The sequence below is a fragment of the Limulus polyphemus genome, unplaced genomic scaffold (genome assembly GCF_000517525.1).
Source record: "Limulus polyphemus unplaced genomic scaffold, Limulus_polyphemus-2.1.2 Scaffold9073, whole genome shotgun sequence".
NCBI classification, from domain to species: Eukaryota; Metazoa; Arthropoda; class Merostomata; order Xiphosura; family Limulidae; genus Limulus; species Limulus polyphemus.
In genome coordinates, this window is record NW_013674683.1 from 1 (window position 1) to 18149 (window position 18149).

The following is an 18149-nucleotide window of genomic DNA, read 5'->3' on the forward strand; positions in this document are numbered from 1 at the left end:
CTTTATATGAAGAGTCTCTACGTTCTATCGTTGCATTTATTGCCTTATATGAAGAGTCTCTACGTTCTATCGTTGCATTTATTGCCTTATATGAAGAGTCTCTACGTTCTATCGTTGCATTTATTTCTATATATGATGAGTCTCTACGTTCTGTTATTGCATTTATTTCTTTATATGAAGAGCCTCTACATTCTGTCGTTGTACTTATTTCTTTATATGAAGAGTCTCTACATTCTCTCGTTACATTTATTTCTTTATATGAAGATTCTCTACGTTCTATCGTTGCATTTATTTCTTTATATGAAGAGTCTCCACGTTCTATCGTTGCATTTATTTCTTCACATGAAAAAATTTTTTGTTATACGCAGTTTATAGACCTTTTTTGGGTGTGGTTTATAATCAATTTTGATATGTATTTTTGAACTGCATAACGTTTCACTACGAAATAAATGTTAGACTTTCTGGTATTTGTGGACTAAAACACTAAACCTAAATCTGGGAAAGTTAAATATCTGCACAGGTATCCCTGATTTCAAGATCCAGTTTTTACTTGGGTTTTTTTTTTCAGCATAATATTTTCAACAGCTGTTATAATGCCATATTAAAAGCTATAACTGAAGATATGTTCAGACTGAGGCTTGATTGAAATACTCAGAGCCCCTAATGTCCTTCATTAGTAATTTTATCTGAACCAATCTTCTTGGTTTTTCAAATAAATCAGAAAGTTGCTGTGTTTTATTGTTTTCTCTGCTTTATTGGTTTTTTTTTCTTCCTCCCACAGCCTTCTCCAGTGGGTACCGATATCACTATGACTACCACGGCAGACTGTTGGCTGGACTCCCTACTGTACATGGTCAGTATTCCGGACTCGAGATTTGGGCTGACCTGAAATTGCATTCAGTCGCCTCTCAGTCGAATTATGCCTTGAAGACATTTATTTTAAAGGTAAGTAACAGAGTAATAAAACATTACAGAAATAACTATGAGAAGACCATATGTATTAGAAATGTGTGATTCGAGGCAATTATTACATTAGTAACTACTTGATTCATGGAATAAAGTCCTAAAAATGGTTACATATCAAACAAACAATAAGTACATATTTAATTTCTGAAAAATAAAGAACAAACTTTATAATCGTTAAAACTCGGTCCGTTATAAAAAGATATTAAAATTCTACAGCAAAATGCGCTCTACTTAGTTTATAAAAACGTATTTCAACAAAGGTACTGAAAAACATTTGGTATTTTTTTGTTGTTGAAAAATTGTATTTAAAAAAAAAGACCATATGTAGCCTAGTGGTTAGCGTGCTGGGCTGCGGATAGACAAGTCCAAGGTTCGAGATGTGATGTTATTAGCCACAATGTGCAGTTTCAGCTATGAGCGTTCATTACGAAAATGATAGTAAAGCCCGTCATTCAGTTCCAAGAACCAAACTGAACCCTTATGGCGGCAAAAGCTACGAGCTGGCTACCTTCCCATGTATTCAGTAGTTCAAAATTAACGACTGCGATAATTCTGACCAGGCCGTTTAACCATATGTACATAAAATGCTAGAATAGGTCGACTTGAATACCCAATTCACTGACGGCATACCCAGTAGGTGCGCTTGTATTGAATGACGTCACTTCCATTTGTCCCAGATATGGTGTTCTCTAGTGGATGCAGCCATATTGGATAAAATCATGGCTAATTATCTATATATACATAATCATTAATTAACTGTTCCTCATACAATGATGGATGACCTTATCTATAATCCATATTCATAACCATTATTAATTACACTCTGGCACAAGAACATGCCCTGACATGTTGGGTGACGTCATCATTAATGATAATTTTATTTATCATACATCATCACTCAGTAAATAGATCATGATGGATCATGTCATTTATATTAATCACTATATAGGTTATTAATGATTTCCAGTAGTTATACAGTCTTAATACTCTCTCAGACAATGGAAGACGTCCAGGTTCTAGCTTTTGAATGCATAGTCATAATTTACCAAACATAATCAGAAGTTAATTACCCATCATTCCTCTGGTACTAAGTGCAGAAGGCTGAGTGATATCATTACTATTGGTGCCATATAGAACATGTATTGACAAGGCTCAACATTAGTAAGTATGGCGTAAGTAATTAGCACAATAGCTTACCATTTCTCTGGTACCCAAACACGTCCAAACATGTGGAATGACCTCATTACCATTCCAATAGAACAAATCCCAACTTGCTTGATCATTGGTTACCTCATGGATAGGTCCTCCTTGATTCGTTGAATTTCAGAACATAATGAATCGGGAAAGACCGTCCATGACTGTTTTTCAACTTCAATTTAAGCCATACCGCCACGTCATGGCATCTTCCTATGGTATGATCATCGAACTTTGTTTAATGTCATGTCAAAATCAGAGGTTCTCTGGGTAGAAAGTGATCAATCACCAAAGAACAGAGGAAAAACAAATTTACCCAACAAAAAGAAGTAAAAGGCTTTGGCTCGCATCAGTAACATTTAGACTCACTCACCCACACTTCAACTGAATTCTAGCTAGTGAAAGAATTTGTTTCTTCCTGAACTTCAATGAAATGAATATAAACTAAACGTATAAAAAATCAACTATGATCTATTGATCAAATAGGTCTAATTTGCACTAAATATATATATAATACCATATAATGGCACCTACCCAGTGTATTTGACAAATACAAACCAGGAAAACCGAGGCAAACAAGATAACTGAGACTGGTCGTTCCTGGTAGGGTAATGTATCTATCTATCACGTTATCCATGAATCTAAAACCTGGATCAGTATGATCAGTGCTATCCATGAATCTAAAACCTGGATCAGTATGATCAGTGCTATCCATGAATCTAAAACCTGGATCAGTATGATCAGTGCTATCCATGAATTTAAAACCTGGATCAGTATGATCAGTGCTATCCATGAATCTAAAACCTGGATCAGTATGATCAGTGCGTTGAAAATCACATGTATTGATAAGATATCATGATTTAAACTTGAATACTTTATTTCTGTATTATTGTGTTGTATCACACACAAATTTACTGTTAGAATGTCATGACTTCAACTAGAATAACTTATGTCTATATTGTTCTATTGTATCACACACAAATGTATTGTTAAGATATCATGATTTAAACTTGAATACTTTATTTCTGTATTATTGTGTTGTATCACACACAAATTTATTGTTAGAATGTCATGACTTCAACTAGAATAACTTATGTCTATATTGTTCTATTGTATCACACACACAAATGTATTATTAAAATGTCATGCTTCAATTCGAATAACTTATTTCTGCATTTTTGTATTGTATCACACACACACACACACACGTGTATTTTAAAAATATCATGAAATCAACTAGAATAATTTATTTCTTTATTGTAGCATACATATGTATTGTTAAAGTACCATGACTTCAATTAGAATAACTTATTTCTGTATTGTTATATCGTATCACACATTCATGTATTTTTAAAGTACCATGACTTCAACCAGAATAGCTTATTTCATTATTGTATCATACCCATGTATTTGTTAATATACCATGACTTCAACTAGAATAACTTATTTCATTATTGTATCATACCCATGTATTTGTTAATATACCATGACTTCAACTAGAATAACTTATTTCTGTGTTGGTATTGTATTATACACATGTATTGTAAAGATGGCAGGATTTCGACTATAATAGATTATTTCTGTATCGTGGTATCGTTATTTTAAAACATAAGAATGACCTAAATCCTTATAGTTTGAAATTTATGTATAAAATAGTACAATATTCAATTTGTCGGTAACCTTGCATTGTTAATGTGTATATGATAGGTGTTTTACATTTTAAAATACATGTATTTATTTCCTGACGATCTCACTAAAGGTCACAAGATTATTTTTGGTCATCAATTAATCAAAACATAATGAAAAGAACATATTCTTCAAATCTGAAACATTAAATTTAAACATGAAAGTTAAGGTGACTGAGTATTTTTTTTTTTTTGCTTTTTGATAAAGGTTATTTAAAAATAAAAGAATGCAAACATTAAGGCTTGTAAAAATACTCAAATGTTTTTTTCTAATAGCTGGATAACGTTCGAGTAGCTAAACTCCACCGACGTATCTCTGATCCATACCATACAGAGGTACACAAAGAGTATACAGGGTCTTCAGTATACCAGCAAAAACTCTCGAAACCAGTGACAGTCTATATGGAGGAAAATATGGTAAGTAGATGGACATTAGATTCCCTTAGTCATCTGGTATACTGTACGAATCGTTCTTTCTTCTTCTTCTTCTACTTTGTAGTGCGCAGCAATTTGTAGATAACGTTACAGTAAAAAAAAGTGTAATATTATCTTCACATAAAAGTAAAATGAATAAAATACTATTGGAATGTTCTAAAAACAGAAGGAAAAAGTTATTATTATGCGGCAGTCTTTGTCTTTTTTGGTTTTGCTAGGTTAAGGACCGTTTTCAGATTTCTCTTACGTGTACCATTCTTCAGGCTGTGCTGATTAGAATATTTCTTACTTTAAATGGTCTCATCAGAAGTCGATAGTAATATATAAATATCATTAAAAACTAATGCGCTTTTAGACATTGATTAAAGAATCTGATTTAAATTTAGCAGATGAGTTTTTTTTAATGATGAACACAAACAGCCCATTGTGCAGTTTTCTGCTTAATAACAAACAAATTTTCTGTGCAACCTGAATTGACTTAGAAAAATAGTTTAAGTAAATCCTCACTAGTGGCGCTAAAAAGTTGCCACGAAATGGGCTATTGGTGCTGTGCCCACTACGGGTATCGAAACCTAGTTTGTAGAATTATAAGCCTTCAAACTTACCTTTGAGCCACTGGAGGCGTTAATAAATAAATATATCTATCAATTTGTGATAGAATGTATCTTTTAAACCTTTTAAGTCTCATACAATCAGTTTAGTTAGTTTTTTTTTTACTTTAATATGTACATTGATCTATTCTTCTGAAGCAAAGGGCATTGAAATAAAGTAAAAACTGAAGCTAAGGGCGTTTAAATAAAGTAAAAAACTGAAGCTAAGGGCGTTGAAATAAAGGAAAATATCTGGAGCTAGGGCATTGAAATAAAGTAAAAAACTGAAGCTAAGGGTGTTGAAATAAAGTAAAAAATCTGGAGCTAAGGGCATTGAAATAAAGTAAAAAACTGAAGCTAAGGGCGTTGAAATAAAGGAAAATACCTGGAGCTAGGGCATTGAAATAAAGTAAAAAACTGAAGCAAAGGGCATTGAAATAAAGTAAAAAACTGAAGCTAAGGGTGTTGAAATAAAGTAAAAAATCTGGAGCTAAAGGCATTGAAATAAAGTAAAAAAATCTGTACCTAAGGGCATTGAAATAAAGTAAAAAATGTAATATTTAAAGTCATCGTTCCAAATACACTACTAATGTAGTTGGACACTCGTTTTTTTGTTCACACTATTAACTTTGATATTTTATTATTTTGAATATAATTTCAAAGCAAATATTTATAAAGACACAGCTGTTGACATCTATAAGAGTCAGTAAGAATAACATATTGATACTTGAAGTGATTTATTAGTAAAAGTAATAGACTCTGAATAAAAAGCTAAAATATTCAGGTGAGCCTAAGATAATACAAAACAAATATTTTACACAGCTCATAATTATATCTTTCGAGATTATCCAAAATTCCCAACATAGCTTGAAATTAAAATATAATCATTCGAAACTGGTGGATCTGAAATTTATCGATTTCAGCTCCTTACACGTTTTTATCATGTTCCTATTCAACCAAACACTTAACAATAAATATGTTGAAGCTAATTCCTCTGTTGAAATTAGAACTTTTGAAATGATTTATTTAGTGTCTTGATTTGTTTTAAATAAGTATTCAGCATAGACTGCACTTCCTCTATTGAAACCTACAGGTTAATCATATTGAAGCTGAGCAGACGGATCCCACTTGGTCAGTGAATGTGAAGAAGTCAATTTTGAGTATAATCCAGACGAAACTAGTCCCGAAGAATCCGGATGTGTCCCCCTTTGAAAAGGATGTCCCGTTGACAGACAACGACGCTACAATCTACAAAGTGTACGAAGTAAGCTCTAGCTTTACTGAAGTGTTTATCTTTTAGTAAGTTCAGTCCTGAAGAATTATTAATGTTCGACTGATGTGTTGCATATTAAGTACGACTATACTTCCAGGTATTATCAAGCGCAGTAGACATGCTTGTTGACATCCCGTACTTGGCTGGTTGTACTTATGGTTGAATCATGTAACCTCAACTAGATAAAGAAATCTGTTTTAAACCCTACATGGTACGATTTTAAGAAATCTGTTTAAAACCCTACATGGTACAATTTTAAGAAATCTGTTTAAAACCATACATGGTACGATTTTAAGAAATCTGTTTAAAACCATACATGGTACGATTTTAAGAACTCTGTTTAAAACCATACATGGTACGATTTAAAGAAATCTGTTTAAAAACCTACATGGTACAATTTTATGAAATCTGTTTAAAAACCTACATGGTACAATTTTAAGAAATCTATTTAAAAACCTACAGGGTACAATTTTAAGAAATATATTTAAAAACCTACAGGGTACAATTTTAAGAAATATATTTAAAACCCTACATGGTACAATTTTAAGAAATCTGTTTAAACACCTACATGGTACAATTTTAAGAAATCTGTTTAAAACCTTACATGGTACAATTTTACATACTTTTTCATTTCTATGAAAAATAGAGCTCCATATCAACTTTTAAATGTATTATCCCAGTTATTCATTACAAACATACTCAGTTCTTTATCCCAGTTATCCATTACAAACATACTCAGTTCTTTATCCCAGTTATCCATTACAAACATACTCAGTTCTTTATCCCAGTTATCTGTGACGTGCACACACAGTTCTCTACCCCAGTTATATATAAAACAAAGTTCTCTACCCCAGTTATATATAAAACACAGTTCTCTACCCCAGTTATATATAAAACACAGTTACTCTACCCCAGTTATATATAACACACAGTTCTCTACCCCAGTTTATATAACACACAGTTCTCTACCCCAGTTATATATAACACACAGTTCTCTACCCCAGTTATATATAAAACAAAGTTATTTACCCTAGTTATGTGTAACACATATTGTTTATTATCCCAGTTACCTGTGACACCCCAGTTCTCTACCCCAGTTATATGTAACACAAAACTCTTTACCCCAGTTATATATAATACACATTTCTTTACTCCAGTTATATGTAACACAAAGTTCTTTACCCCAGTTATATGTACCACAAATTTCTTTACCCCAGTTATGTGTAACACACATAGTTCATTATCCCAGTTATCTGTGATACACACAATTATTTATCCAAGTTGTATGTAGCACGCTGTTATTTAACCCAGTTACTGTATTTGCCCGAATATATTGCGCCTTTTCTTTTTCATCCAAATAACTCCCAAAAAATCGACTGCGCATTATATTTGCGCACGTTCAATTCTGACTAGAAGCTACCATCTAAAATCATTCAAGCATAATTAACTGCTTGAAAAATAAAATTGCCTATCCAATGTAACGGATGGGGTGGATGATGGGCATCGGAAGAAGATGAAGCAAAGGATATAGGAAGCAAATCCGATAAATGCGATGAATCCAATGGTAGCGATGACGAAGATTTATATGAAGATGAATGATTGTATTACTTTTCAATAAATTTTCTAAAATTGACACGTAAAAAGAATTTCAATGAAAGACTTCCAAAAATGTTACATTGATAGTTGTTTATTGTATTTAGAAATTATTCAATACATTCTGTACAACTGATGTGTAAAAAAACAAATTTTCTTCAATCTAACCTTTCAAAATTGGGTGCGCATTATATTCGGGCAAATACGGGCATAAACTCACTGTCTCAGTAATCTGTGGCACAAGGTTTTCAGAATTAGTTAGCTATTACAGTGTCTGAGTCAGCTGTCACTCAGAACTAGTTTTTACTATGAATAACATACTGTCTCGTTTTCCTGGGACACAGGGTTAGTTTTTAATACGAATAACACACTGAGGCACATTTAGGGGACAGATTAGTTTTTACTATGAATAAAACACTGAGACACATTTAGGGGACAGATTAATTTTACTATGAATAACACACTGAGACATTTAGATTAGTTTTTACTATGAATAAAACACTGAGATACATTTAGGGGACAGAAGATTAGTTTTTACTATGAATAACACACTGAGGTACATTTAGGGGACAAAAGATTAGTTTTACTATGAATAAAACACTGAGATACATTTAGGGGACAAAAGATTAGTTTTTACTGTGAATAATACTTTTTTTCACTTCTCTAGGGCACAAGGTTAGGGTGCACTAATAATAATACATTGTCTCTATTTTTCGTAGGGGAAAGGTGTAGTTTTTACTTTAACTTAACCCTAGTTTAAAGTCACAGGGATAGTTTTTTACTACAGATAACCCATTGTCTCACTTTTCTTTACCCAGGGTTATTTTTTACTATAAATAGAAAATTTTCCCACTTTTATGGGACACGTGCTTAGCTTATACCAGGAATAAAATATTGTCCCACTTTTCTGGGACAATGAGTTAGCTTTTGCTTTGAATAACATACCGTCTCACGTTACTGGGACACAGGGTAGGTTTTAAAATGAATGGCAAATTGTCACACTTTTGTGCATCATTTTTCTGCTCTAAACTAATCTCAGTTTCAAGTCACAGATATACCTTTTACAACAAATAACATGATGTTTCAGTTTTAGGGGACAAAAGGTTAGTTTTAACTAATAATAACATTTTGTCTCAATTTTCTAAGACAGGGTTAGCTTTTACTTATAATAACACATTATCTTATTTTCCTGGTAGACGGAGTAACTTTTTCGGTGGATGAGATACCGTTTTACTTTTATAGAACAAGGGTTTAGTTTTTACTATAAATTAATTTTCTTCTCTCTTTTGTAGAATAAAGGTGTGGTTTTTACTACAAATAACACACTATATCACTTTTCTGGATATAGGGTTAGTTTTTACCAGGAATAATGCATTTTCTAATATTGTTATGAGACACAGGGTTAGCTTATACTATGAATAAAACATTATTTCACTATTCTGGTTAGATTGTACCATGGATAACACAAAGTTGACTTTTATTATGACCTCACTTTTGAGGGACACGTTTTTTAATATGAATACCATGTCCCACTTTTCTAGCACACAATATTAGATTTTACTTTGTTATATACAATATCTCATTTTTCTGGGAAACAGGTTTACTTTTATTAAAAAAAATATTGTCTCATTTTTTGGGACACAGGGTCAGTTTTAATATTGATAACACCTTGTTTTGCTTTTGTGGGATACGGTGTTAGCTTTTGCTATGAATAACACTCAGTTTTACTTTCTGGTACACTTTTCTGCTAATATTATTAACACAGTGTGTCAGTTTTTTTGTTTTTTTATTATCTATAACACATTATCTAACATATCTTATTTTCTAGAACACAGTATTGAGTTTTATCATGTATAATACAATGTCTCACTTTTCTAGAACACAGTATTGAGTTTTATCATGAATAATACAATGTCTCACTTTTCTAGAACACAGTATTGAGTTTTATCATGAATAATACAATGTCTCACTTTTCTAGAACAAGTATTAAGTTTTATCATGTATAATACAATGTCTCACTTTTCTAGAACACAGTATTGAGTTTTATCATGAATAATACAATGTCTCACTTTTCTAGAACACAGTATTGAGTTTTATCATGTATAATACAATGTCTCACTTTTCTAGAACACAGTATTGAGTTTTATCATGTATAATACAATGTCTCACTTTTCTAGAACACAGTATTAAGTTTTTATTATAAATAAACTAATATCTCCTTTTCAGGGACAGAGGGTTGTTCAGTTACAATATATAACTCATTATTCCACTAATAGTAGAAGTATTTTTTATCTTAAGTTATTTTTGAGAAACTTTCAAACTTCAATCTCTACGAGTAACAATAATAATGACCTAAATTATGTCTATTTTACCTTCCAACAGAATGGTATTGGTGGGAATTGTGAAACGTGGTACCAAATCCAGTCTATTCAATCTCCTGACTTCCCCAGTTACGGTCCTGTTTTGAACATCACAAAGACAAGAGACTATAAACACTGTATCCATAGGCCTGCGTATGTTCATCATAATCATGATATTCGTGGATGTGCATGGGTTTGTTCTCATAGCCCAAATATGATCCCTCTTCACACACATTCTAATTATCTTCATCACCCATTTTCGGAATGTATAGGATGTCCAAAAGGGTATGAAACGGTAAGTTATAACTAAAGAAATCGCAGAAGTCACATTATAAGTTGAATTAAATTAAACATTGATAACTTTGTTAACAAATTTTACTCCTTACAAGCTACCAGTGCCTTAAACAGTTTGAATTCTATATCTACTAGTTAACTGTTATTATAATAATAAACTATAGTCATAACTTTTTGAAAATGAAATATTTTAACTGTTTTATTATTTATACGACATATATTTGTGGATTTATTTGTTCTCGTATATTTTCATTTATACAGGACAGTATTCTTGCCAAATCATATTCTCACACGAAGTACAATGTTAGTGGTACATTGAACAACATGACGATTGAGCAGATTTACAGTTATGGGAAGACTGTATATCCTGCCTACGGCGACGAACTTGAGGTCATCTCTCAGTAAGTGAACTTTCAAATAGAAACAATAAACGAAGAGGTACAGTTTTATATTTCTTAATATAAGCTTAGCTGCGTTGATTCACACATATTTTAGATTTGTTGTTTGTTTGTTTTTACACCACGCGTAATTAATTAAAATATTTAGTCGTAGCTGATGACTGGTTGTTCGACCATCATCACAAGCTCTCACGGTAAAAATCAGTCCCCTCGTGATACAGCTGTAATTTTACAGACGATAAAATTCGAGGCTCGTTCTCTGCGGTAGAGACCGCAGATGGCCCAAAGTAGATTTTCTTTATAAACAAACATTGAAAAAGTTGTTTTGAAAATTAGATTTCATTTAAACAGGTGACAACTCTATAGTACGAAATACTTACAAACTATCAATATACATCTACTTTCGATACAAAATTTATTTTACAGTATTAGCCATTGTCTATTAATCCACAAACTTTACAAAGTCCATAAACTTTACATACGAATAGTCAAATCATAGCCAGGTTTCAATAAAAGGAAAATAAATATTTTGTATAGATAAATGGATGATTTAAATTGCTTTTAAATCTAAATGCAGTTAAGACAACATTCATCACACTGAAAGATCTTAGCTATTTTATTACTGTAAAATCATATGTGAAATATTCAGTGTAGGCTGACAATTATATGCATTTATTATTATTGTAAGGAATTTTTATCTCTTAATATAAAACCGAAAATTTTAAATGAATGCAATAAATTGTAAAGTTGGCAATGAATGCAGTACTTTCGATATTAAACCATATTTTTAGCCGCGGCACAGCGGCTCATATAATGGCTCTGAATTTTTCAAGTACAAACTTTTAGGTCATATCTCCACCATCTCTTGACCAATTTGATATCTTATTACAGTTTTGGACTCAAGAGGTTAAATCCTTTTGATTGATGTATTTGACCATGCCCATGGTCTCATAGATTAGTTCACTCTTATCCTGCCTATAATAATTTCAAGTGTCGCGGCTATTGAAGATTCCCTCTTGTTTTCATAAGCGGTACTTCTTTTGTTCGACTTCAATATACTCTGATGAATCCAGACAGCGACAAGACAATAAACTAGGTTCTGTAAAATAAAGGTAGGACGAGAAATATAGATTTCTGACCACTTACTTTATTTTCTGTTATTTGAAATCCTACAATATGGGATTTTCCCTGACCGTTTCAATATTTTCTTTCCCATTGAGTATTTTATCTAGTCAATCCAAGTGTTCATTGTTCGCATCCCGTTCGGCCCACACTTTGGTACCATGGGAGTGCTATAAGAGTGACGGTTAAATCCCAATTATTTGATTAGACAAAATTTGTCTAAGATCTGATGCTGGATACTGTTTACTAGCAGAAAAATAAAGGTTCTATTGTTTGCCAGTTCCAATCAAGGGGGCCTGGCATGGCTAGGTGGTTAGGGCGCTCGACTCGCCATCCGAGGATCGTGGGTTCGAATCCCCGTCACACCAAACATGCTCGCCATTTCAGCCGTGGGGGCGTTATAATGTTACGGTCAATCCCACTTTCGTTGGTAAAAGAGTTGGCGGTGGGTGATGATGACTAGCTGCCTTCCCTCTAGTCTTACACTGCTAAATTAGGGACGGCTAGCGCAGATAGCCCTCGTGTAGCTTTGAGCGAAATTCAAAAACAAACAAACAATCAAATCAAGGGACAGACATGCACTGAAAACCCTTGTGTAGCGTTCCGTGAAAATACAAATACTGGGAGGTAAAGGAGATTGTGAAATTGTGAGACGACGGTTAAATAAGATGCATCTCGCTCAGTCTTGTTCTGTGTGGCTCGCGCCAGAACTTTATTAATCAATATTGAACAGAGTTTAATAAACAGGAATTTCTGGTAATTTAATCGGGGACAAGTGATGTACACGTTATTAATTACTGAAACAATAACTTCAGATTGTAAGCAGGTTATTTATCTCTAAAAGAACAACCGTAACTTAAACATTCTAATCTAGAATTATCAACTCGCCTATCAGGTTTCAAAGTTTAATTAAAGTAAAGTTGAGACTGAACCCAAAATACAGTCACGTATGTTTGTTTTCTTGTCTATCAATAGATAATTAAGTAGAATGAAAATCGCTTACTCAGTTTATAGAAATCAGTTCCTGTAGAAATGTCAGTTAAGGGATAATATACTTATTGTTTTCCCTTTAATGAAATCATGAAAAAAAATCCAATAGTTTATTTTATTCGTAATTTTTACCAACACTTTATACAAACTTTTTGTAGAAAAAAAAGCATTTTCAACTTGCATTATTTGACTCTAAATGGCAGCTACCTGTAATCAATTCTTGACATAATCCAAAGCTGTATTTTCCTGACCTAGAGACATTATGCTTTGTCGATATTAAATTGCTTAATGGTTGCTCAAAAGCTTTACCCAAACCAGTGGTTCACGTCCTGCTCTGTAGATGCAAAGAAAAAAAGAGAGAAAAAATGGCGCTTTGCACTTGGGAGCCACGGGGGCGTTATAAGAGTGAAAGTCAAATCCCATTATTCGGTCCTATAAGTGTATCCCAAGAGTTCGCGGTCGATGTTGTTGACTAACTGTCTTCCCTCTAGTCAATGGTGGATGTTGTTGACCAACTATCTTCCCTCTCGTCTATGGTGAATGTTGTTGACTAACTGTCTTCCCTCTAGTCTATGGTGGATGCTATTGACTAACTGTCTTCCCTCTAGTTTATGGTGGATGTTGTTGACGTTCCTCTAGTCTATGGTGAATGTTATTGACAAACTGTCTTCCCTGTAGTCTATGATGCATGTTGTTGACTTTCCTCTAGTGTATGGTGGAAGTTATTGACTAACTGTCTTCCCTCCAGTCTATTACTTCAAACTTAGGAAAGGCTAGCTCTATCAGCTTTGCGTTAAATCCAACAAAGAAACAAATAATCAAAAGCTTGAAAACGCCCCCACCCCTTTATCGGGGGTGAATGGTTGCTACCACATGCTTGTCAAACACAAAGATATACCTATTACGTTACCATTGCTTCAGTTATATGTTATGGAAAAAAAAAAGAGTCTTTCTTAAATCTAAAGAGAATGCGTATAAGAATCGTAAATAGTTTAAATTCTCCATCACATTGGCTGTATAGATACTTACTAAATAACACATGAGAAGGTGTAATAGTTTTAGTGATACATGGATATACTTCTACAAACACAGCTACCTTACTATTACACATCTAGAACTAGAGAAAATGCTCAATGTGTAAGAAAATATTACAGAGGTCAGTAAAATTTCCATCCTATAGGATTTCAAATAGATAATGGAAAGTAAATTAAGAAATATTATCAGAAATCCATGTTTCACTTCATTGGCTGTATATTACAGTTGCGCAAAATATTTTATGAGCTAATGATGTTGTATATTGATTATCACAGGAAACACGTGTAAATTTTTTTCACATTTGAATTTATGACTTTCTTTCATCAACAGCCAAAACCTGACATTTAGATCTGTTACCCCATCACAATATGGAGAGTCGGAATACAGATCGTCTCAGCCAATCAGACACTCTAATCTTACATTCCAGTTGCCTCAGCCAATTGTATCTGATCCTACTGATAGCGTTGAACCCTCTATGTGGACTGACAGAGTCTCAAGATACACAAAGTCGGATTTGTTCGTGACAAAAGAAAACGAAATAAGAACAAATTCGTCGTTGGACATCTCTTTTATGTCTATCTTTAACCCTATCTACCCAAGTGAGGTGAAAAATACAATCATACAAATCTTGGAAAGTCTTGCCGATGATATCTCTCAAGAGGATCTATATAATTCTGAAAGCATTTCATACAAGATTATTGGTTTGATTAATGCTCTATCTGTCATGTCATCCCACTATATGAAGGCCCTGGTTAAAGAAGTCATTTCAGCGACAGCCGATAGACGACAATATGAGAAACATCAAATTATGAGGTAGGACATGAAATCAAATAATATTACGTTATTTTGTATAAACTCAACATTTTTATCCAAAAGTGAACAGATTAAACACATCCGTGAATTTTGTTGTTGTTGTTGTTTTATTTCTTACAAACCTTGAAGTTTGAAGACTTGCAAAAGTTTTGATCTGCTTCTGCTTGTCGTAGCCAAGTATTATCGAGTTATAGTCCTGACTTGTTGAAAATATGCGAATATACTTCATTAAATTGCCAACGCTTCAAACTCAAATGTAGGCGATAATACCCAACATCTTTACATCTACTAATACCTGGAATGTTTGTAGCATTTTGTTAGTTCAGGATTTATAATCATTTTGAAAGATGTCATTAAATGAATTTTAACGTGATTATTAAGAATGAATTAAATGTAAATTTTTTATTTTATTTTGTCTTTGTTAATTTGAACAAGAATTTGATCTTATCAGATTTTTTCAACGAAGATTAGGTTACGTAACACTAAAGTGTGTAATAACTGCACAGTAGGGATAGTAAACATATTTTAAGTTGTAATCTGTAAGTTCGTTCCATTTCCCAAGACTCCCGACGAGACCTAATGGTTAGATAGCCTAAACTGTGAATCCGAAAGTTCATGGTTCTAGTCATTGCCGCCAAAAATGCGCTTGGCATTTTGGGGCTGTGGGTGGGTGTATAAAATTGACGGCCAAATTCCTGTAATGGATCAGACAAGAGTAGCCCAAGAGTTGGCGGTGGGTGCTGTTAACTAACATGGACATTTTAAAATATTCATTCCTAAGTACATTTTTACAAAATTATCTTAAAAAAATGTCTTAACAATATCTTCATGCTCTAACGTGTTTGTTGTTTATGTTCTCTGGTAGGAAACTGTTACTCGATGCTCTTCCTCAGAGTGGTTGTAACCCTGCTGTTCACATCATCGTCTACTTGATTGAACATAAATTAGTCAGTGTGAACGAGGCTCGCGAACTTGTGGAAGGAATTCCCCATAATTTGGTTGATCCATCTGAATATACAATTAATGAAATGTTTGTGAGTATAAACCAAATGTACTTCCTTCGCATGTCAGCGTACCAGTTAAAAAAATATTAGCTCAAATAATAATAAAAAAACGTATATATGATAAAAACAACTTATTTGTCATTCTATTGTTATGAAATTAAAGGTAATACTTCGGGTTAAATAATATATTCAAGAATTTTGGTTCAACTGTACTTTTTTCAACTTGTTCGTGATTCTAATATGCTTTTACTCTTCTTATGCCTCCCAGTGGCACAGCGGTATGTCTGCGGACTAACAACTCTAGAAACCGGGTTTCGGTACCCGTGGTGGGTAGAGCACAGACAGCTCATTGTGTAGCTTTGTGTTTGACTTCAAACAAACAAACTTTTATTGTAGCTTATAATAAACAGCTTGTGATACCAAGGACATTGTAGAATGATTTATCTTACCAACTATAATGAATGAATACTATCAAGTTGTTAGTTTTTTTAGATATTTTAATTAGCACTGGCAATGCAAATTTTTTTACAACTTCAGTTTATTTTCTAACCTATTACAGGAACTGATTCAAAATCCAGAAGTTCAGGCCCATCGCACGCTCTTTTCCTCGGCATCCATTGCTTTTGGAAAAATGGTTCATCGGGCATGTTTAACTCCTAAGATAAGATCTCCAAGTTCTCCGTACAGTAAGAGGCATGGGTATTCTGTTCCTGTAACGAGCTCCTTCTTTGGGTTTGACCAAGAACAAGGCCACATCAGAACTCCGTTTCATCCTGCCGTTTGTGGTCCTGAACATGCCAAACATTACATTGAGGCAAGTTACTGTACGATAGGAGTGTTTTATTCATGTATTTAAAATTTTAGAAACGAATTGATATCTCCCCTTAAAGCTACTTCTACGGAATGTCTGAAGCGACAATTCTTTTACGCCATTAATCTTTTCAATGAAAAATTACGTTATTTATTACTAACTCTGATGACAGCAAATCAGGGTTTCCAAACAATATCAGGTGAATTAAAAGATTTTTATTTCACACATATGACGTTGGCCTTTATTATTATTTTATATTTCTATTGAATTATTCGTATCTTTTCGAAACACAAATGCATATTGTTTATACATATAGTAATGGAATAAAAAAAAGTGCAATATACTAGAAAGAGTTCCTTGTATTACTGCTTGCTATCTTAATGTATCACGACAATGAGAATAATTGACATCCAGTATGTCTTTACAGAACCCTAATTCCCCAAATTAGTTTTTTCTGCAAGATATAGTGTATATTTAAAGGTCCAATGATTTTTCTGTGTGTAAATAAAGTGGATGATTAATTTATAAAGAAGATTTACTAAGATGTGCTGGACATTTCAGTTTTAATAGTTTTTAAACTAAAATTAAATTTTAAGTTGTAACTTTTTTCGTAGAAAATGAAAAGAATCAAATACCTTTATAAAACTTTCTTGTGTCGAATCGTCAACTACATAAAGATAGTACATAGTACAACGAGTGCAAAATGTTAAAAAATTAAAAAAAAGCCTTTCCCATAATGTAATAAATAGATTCACCACATTTATAGAAAAATATATAACGAATGAAACACAGAATCGTTTACGAAAATGTAGTGCTCTAATCAGAATTTTCATGTTGTCCATAATGTTTTAACTCAAACTTTTCTCTCTCATTCATCAGAAAGTAGCTGATCTTCTAGAATCTGCAGGAGAGTTTTACAAAAAGATAGCCTACATAGAGCTTTTGTCTCACATCGGTCATCCTAATGTTCTGTCCTACCTGAAACCATATGTCATCTATAAGTCTCCAAGCTGCCAATCTTTACACATTGATGAATCAGCCCCTGAAAACAGTTGCACTTTTCTCCGCCAGGTGGCCATTTACGCACTCCACCATATCGTCTATACACACCCTCAAGAGGTAAGAACTGTGCTTTAGTAAGACACTTATAAAATGATCACACAATTCCTGGTAAATGGCTGTCTTGTCTTAAAAGTCATAGATTTAATACGATGAAAAGTAGAATTATTTGTCTTAAATATTTTGGTATTATAATTAAAAATGTTACGATTATTTATTACTGTAAAACTTAAAACTCGTTTGATTATTGATTTTTTGCGCAAAGTTACACAATTACGCTCTGTCCATTGCGGAGTATGGAACCCCGAATTTTAGCGTTGTAAGTCTGTAAACTTACCGCTGATTCACTGGTGGATGATACATTTGAACAACAGTAGCTGGCATACTATCTAATCTTAAATAATGTCATAAAAATGAAATCTATACAAATTAAGTGACATAAATGAATTAGGTATTATGCTTAACATTAAACCTTCGTGAATTTCTTAGTTTCGTTGTTTCTATAAAAAGATAGCAATCGGAAAATT

General features: G+C 33.0%; 1 protein-coding gene across 1 annotated transcript; it reads left to right on the top strand.

Moving 5' to 3' along the window:
- Positions 1-781: 781 nt before the first annotated feature.
- On the top strand, positions 782-17682 carry LOC111083325 (vitellogenin-2-like; the record flags this gene model as incomplete). Its single annotated transcript, XM_022379790.1, has 9 exons — positions 782-945; positions 4122-4262; positions 5964-6134; positions 10119-10391; positions 10652-10791; positions 14266-14748; positions 15614-15782; positions 16312-16566; positions 17443-17682. Coding segments are annotated over 9 exons (2036 nt in total), but the record flags the coding sequence as incomplete, so codon positions are not given.
- Between the last annotated feature and the right edge of the window lie 467 nt (positions 17683-18149).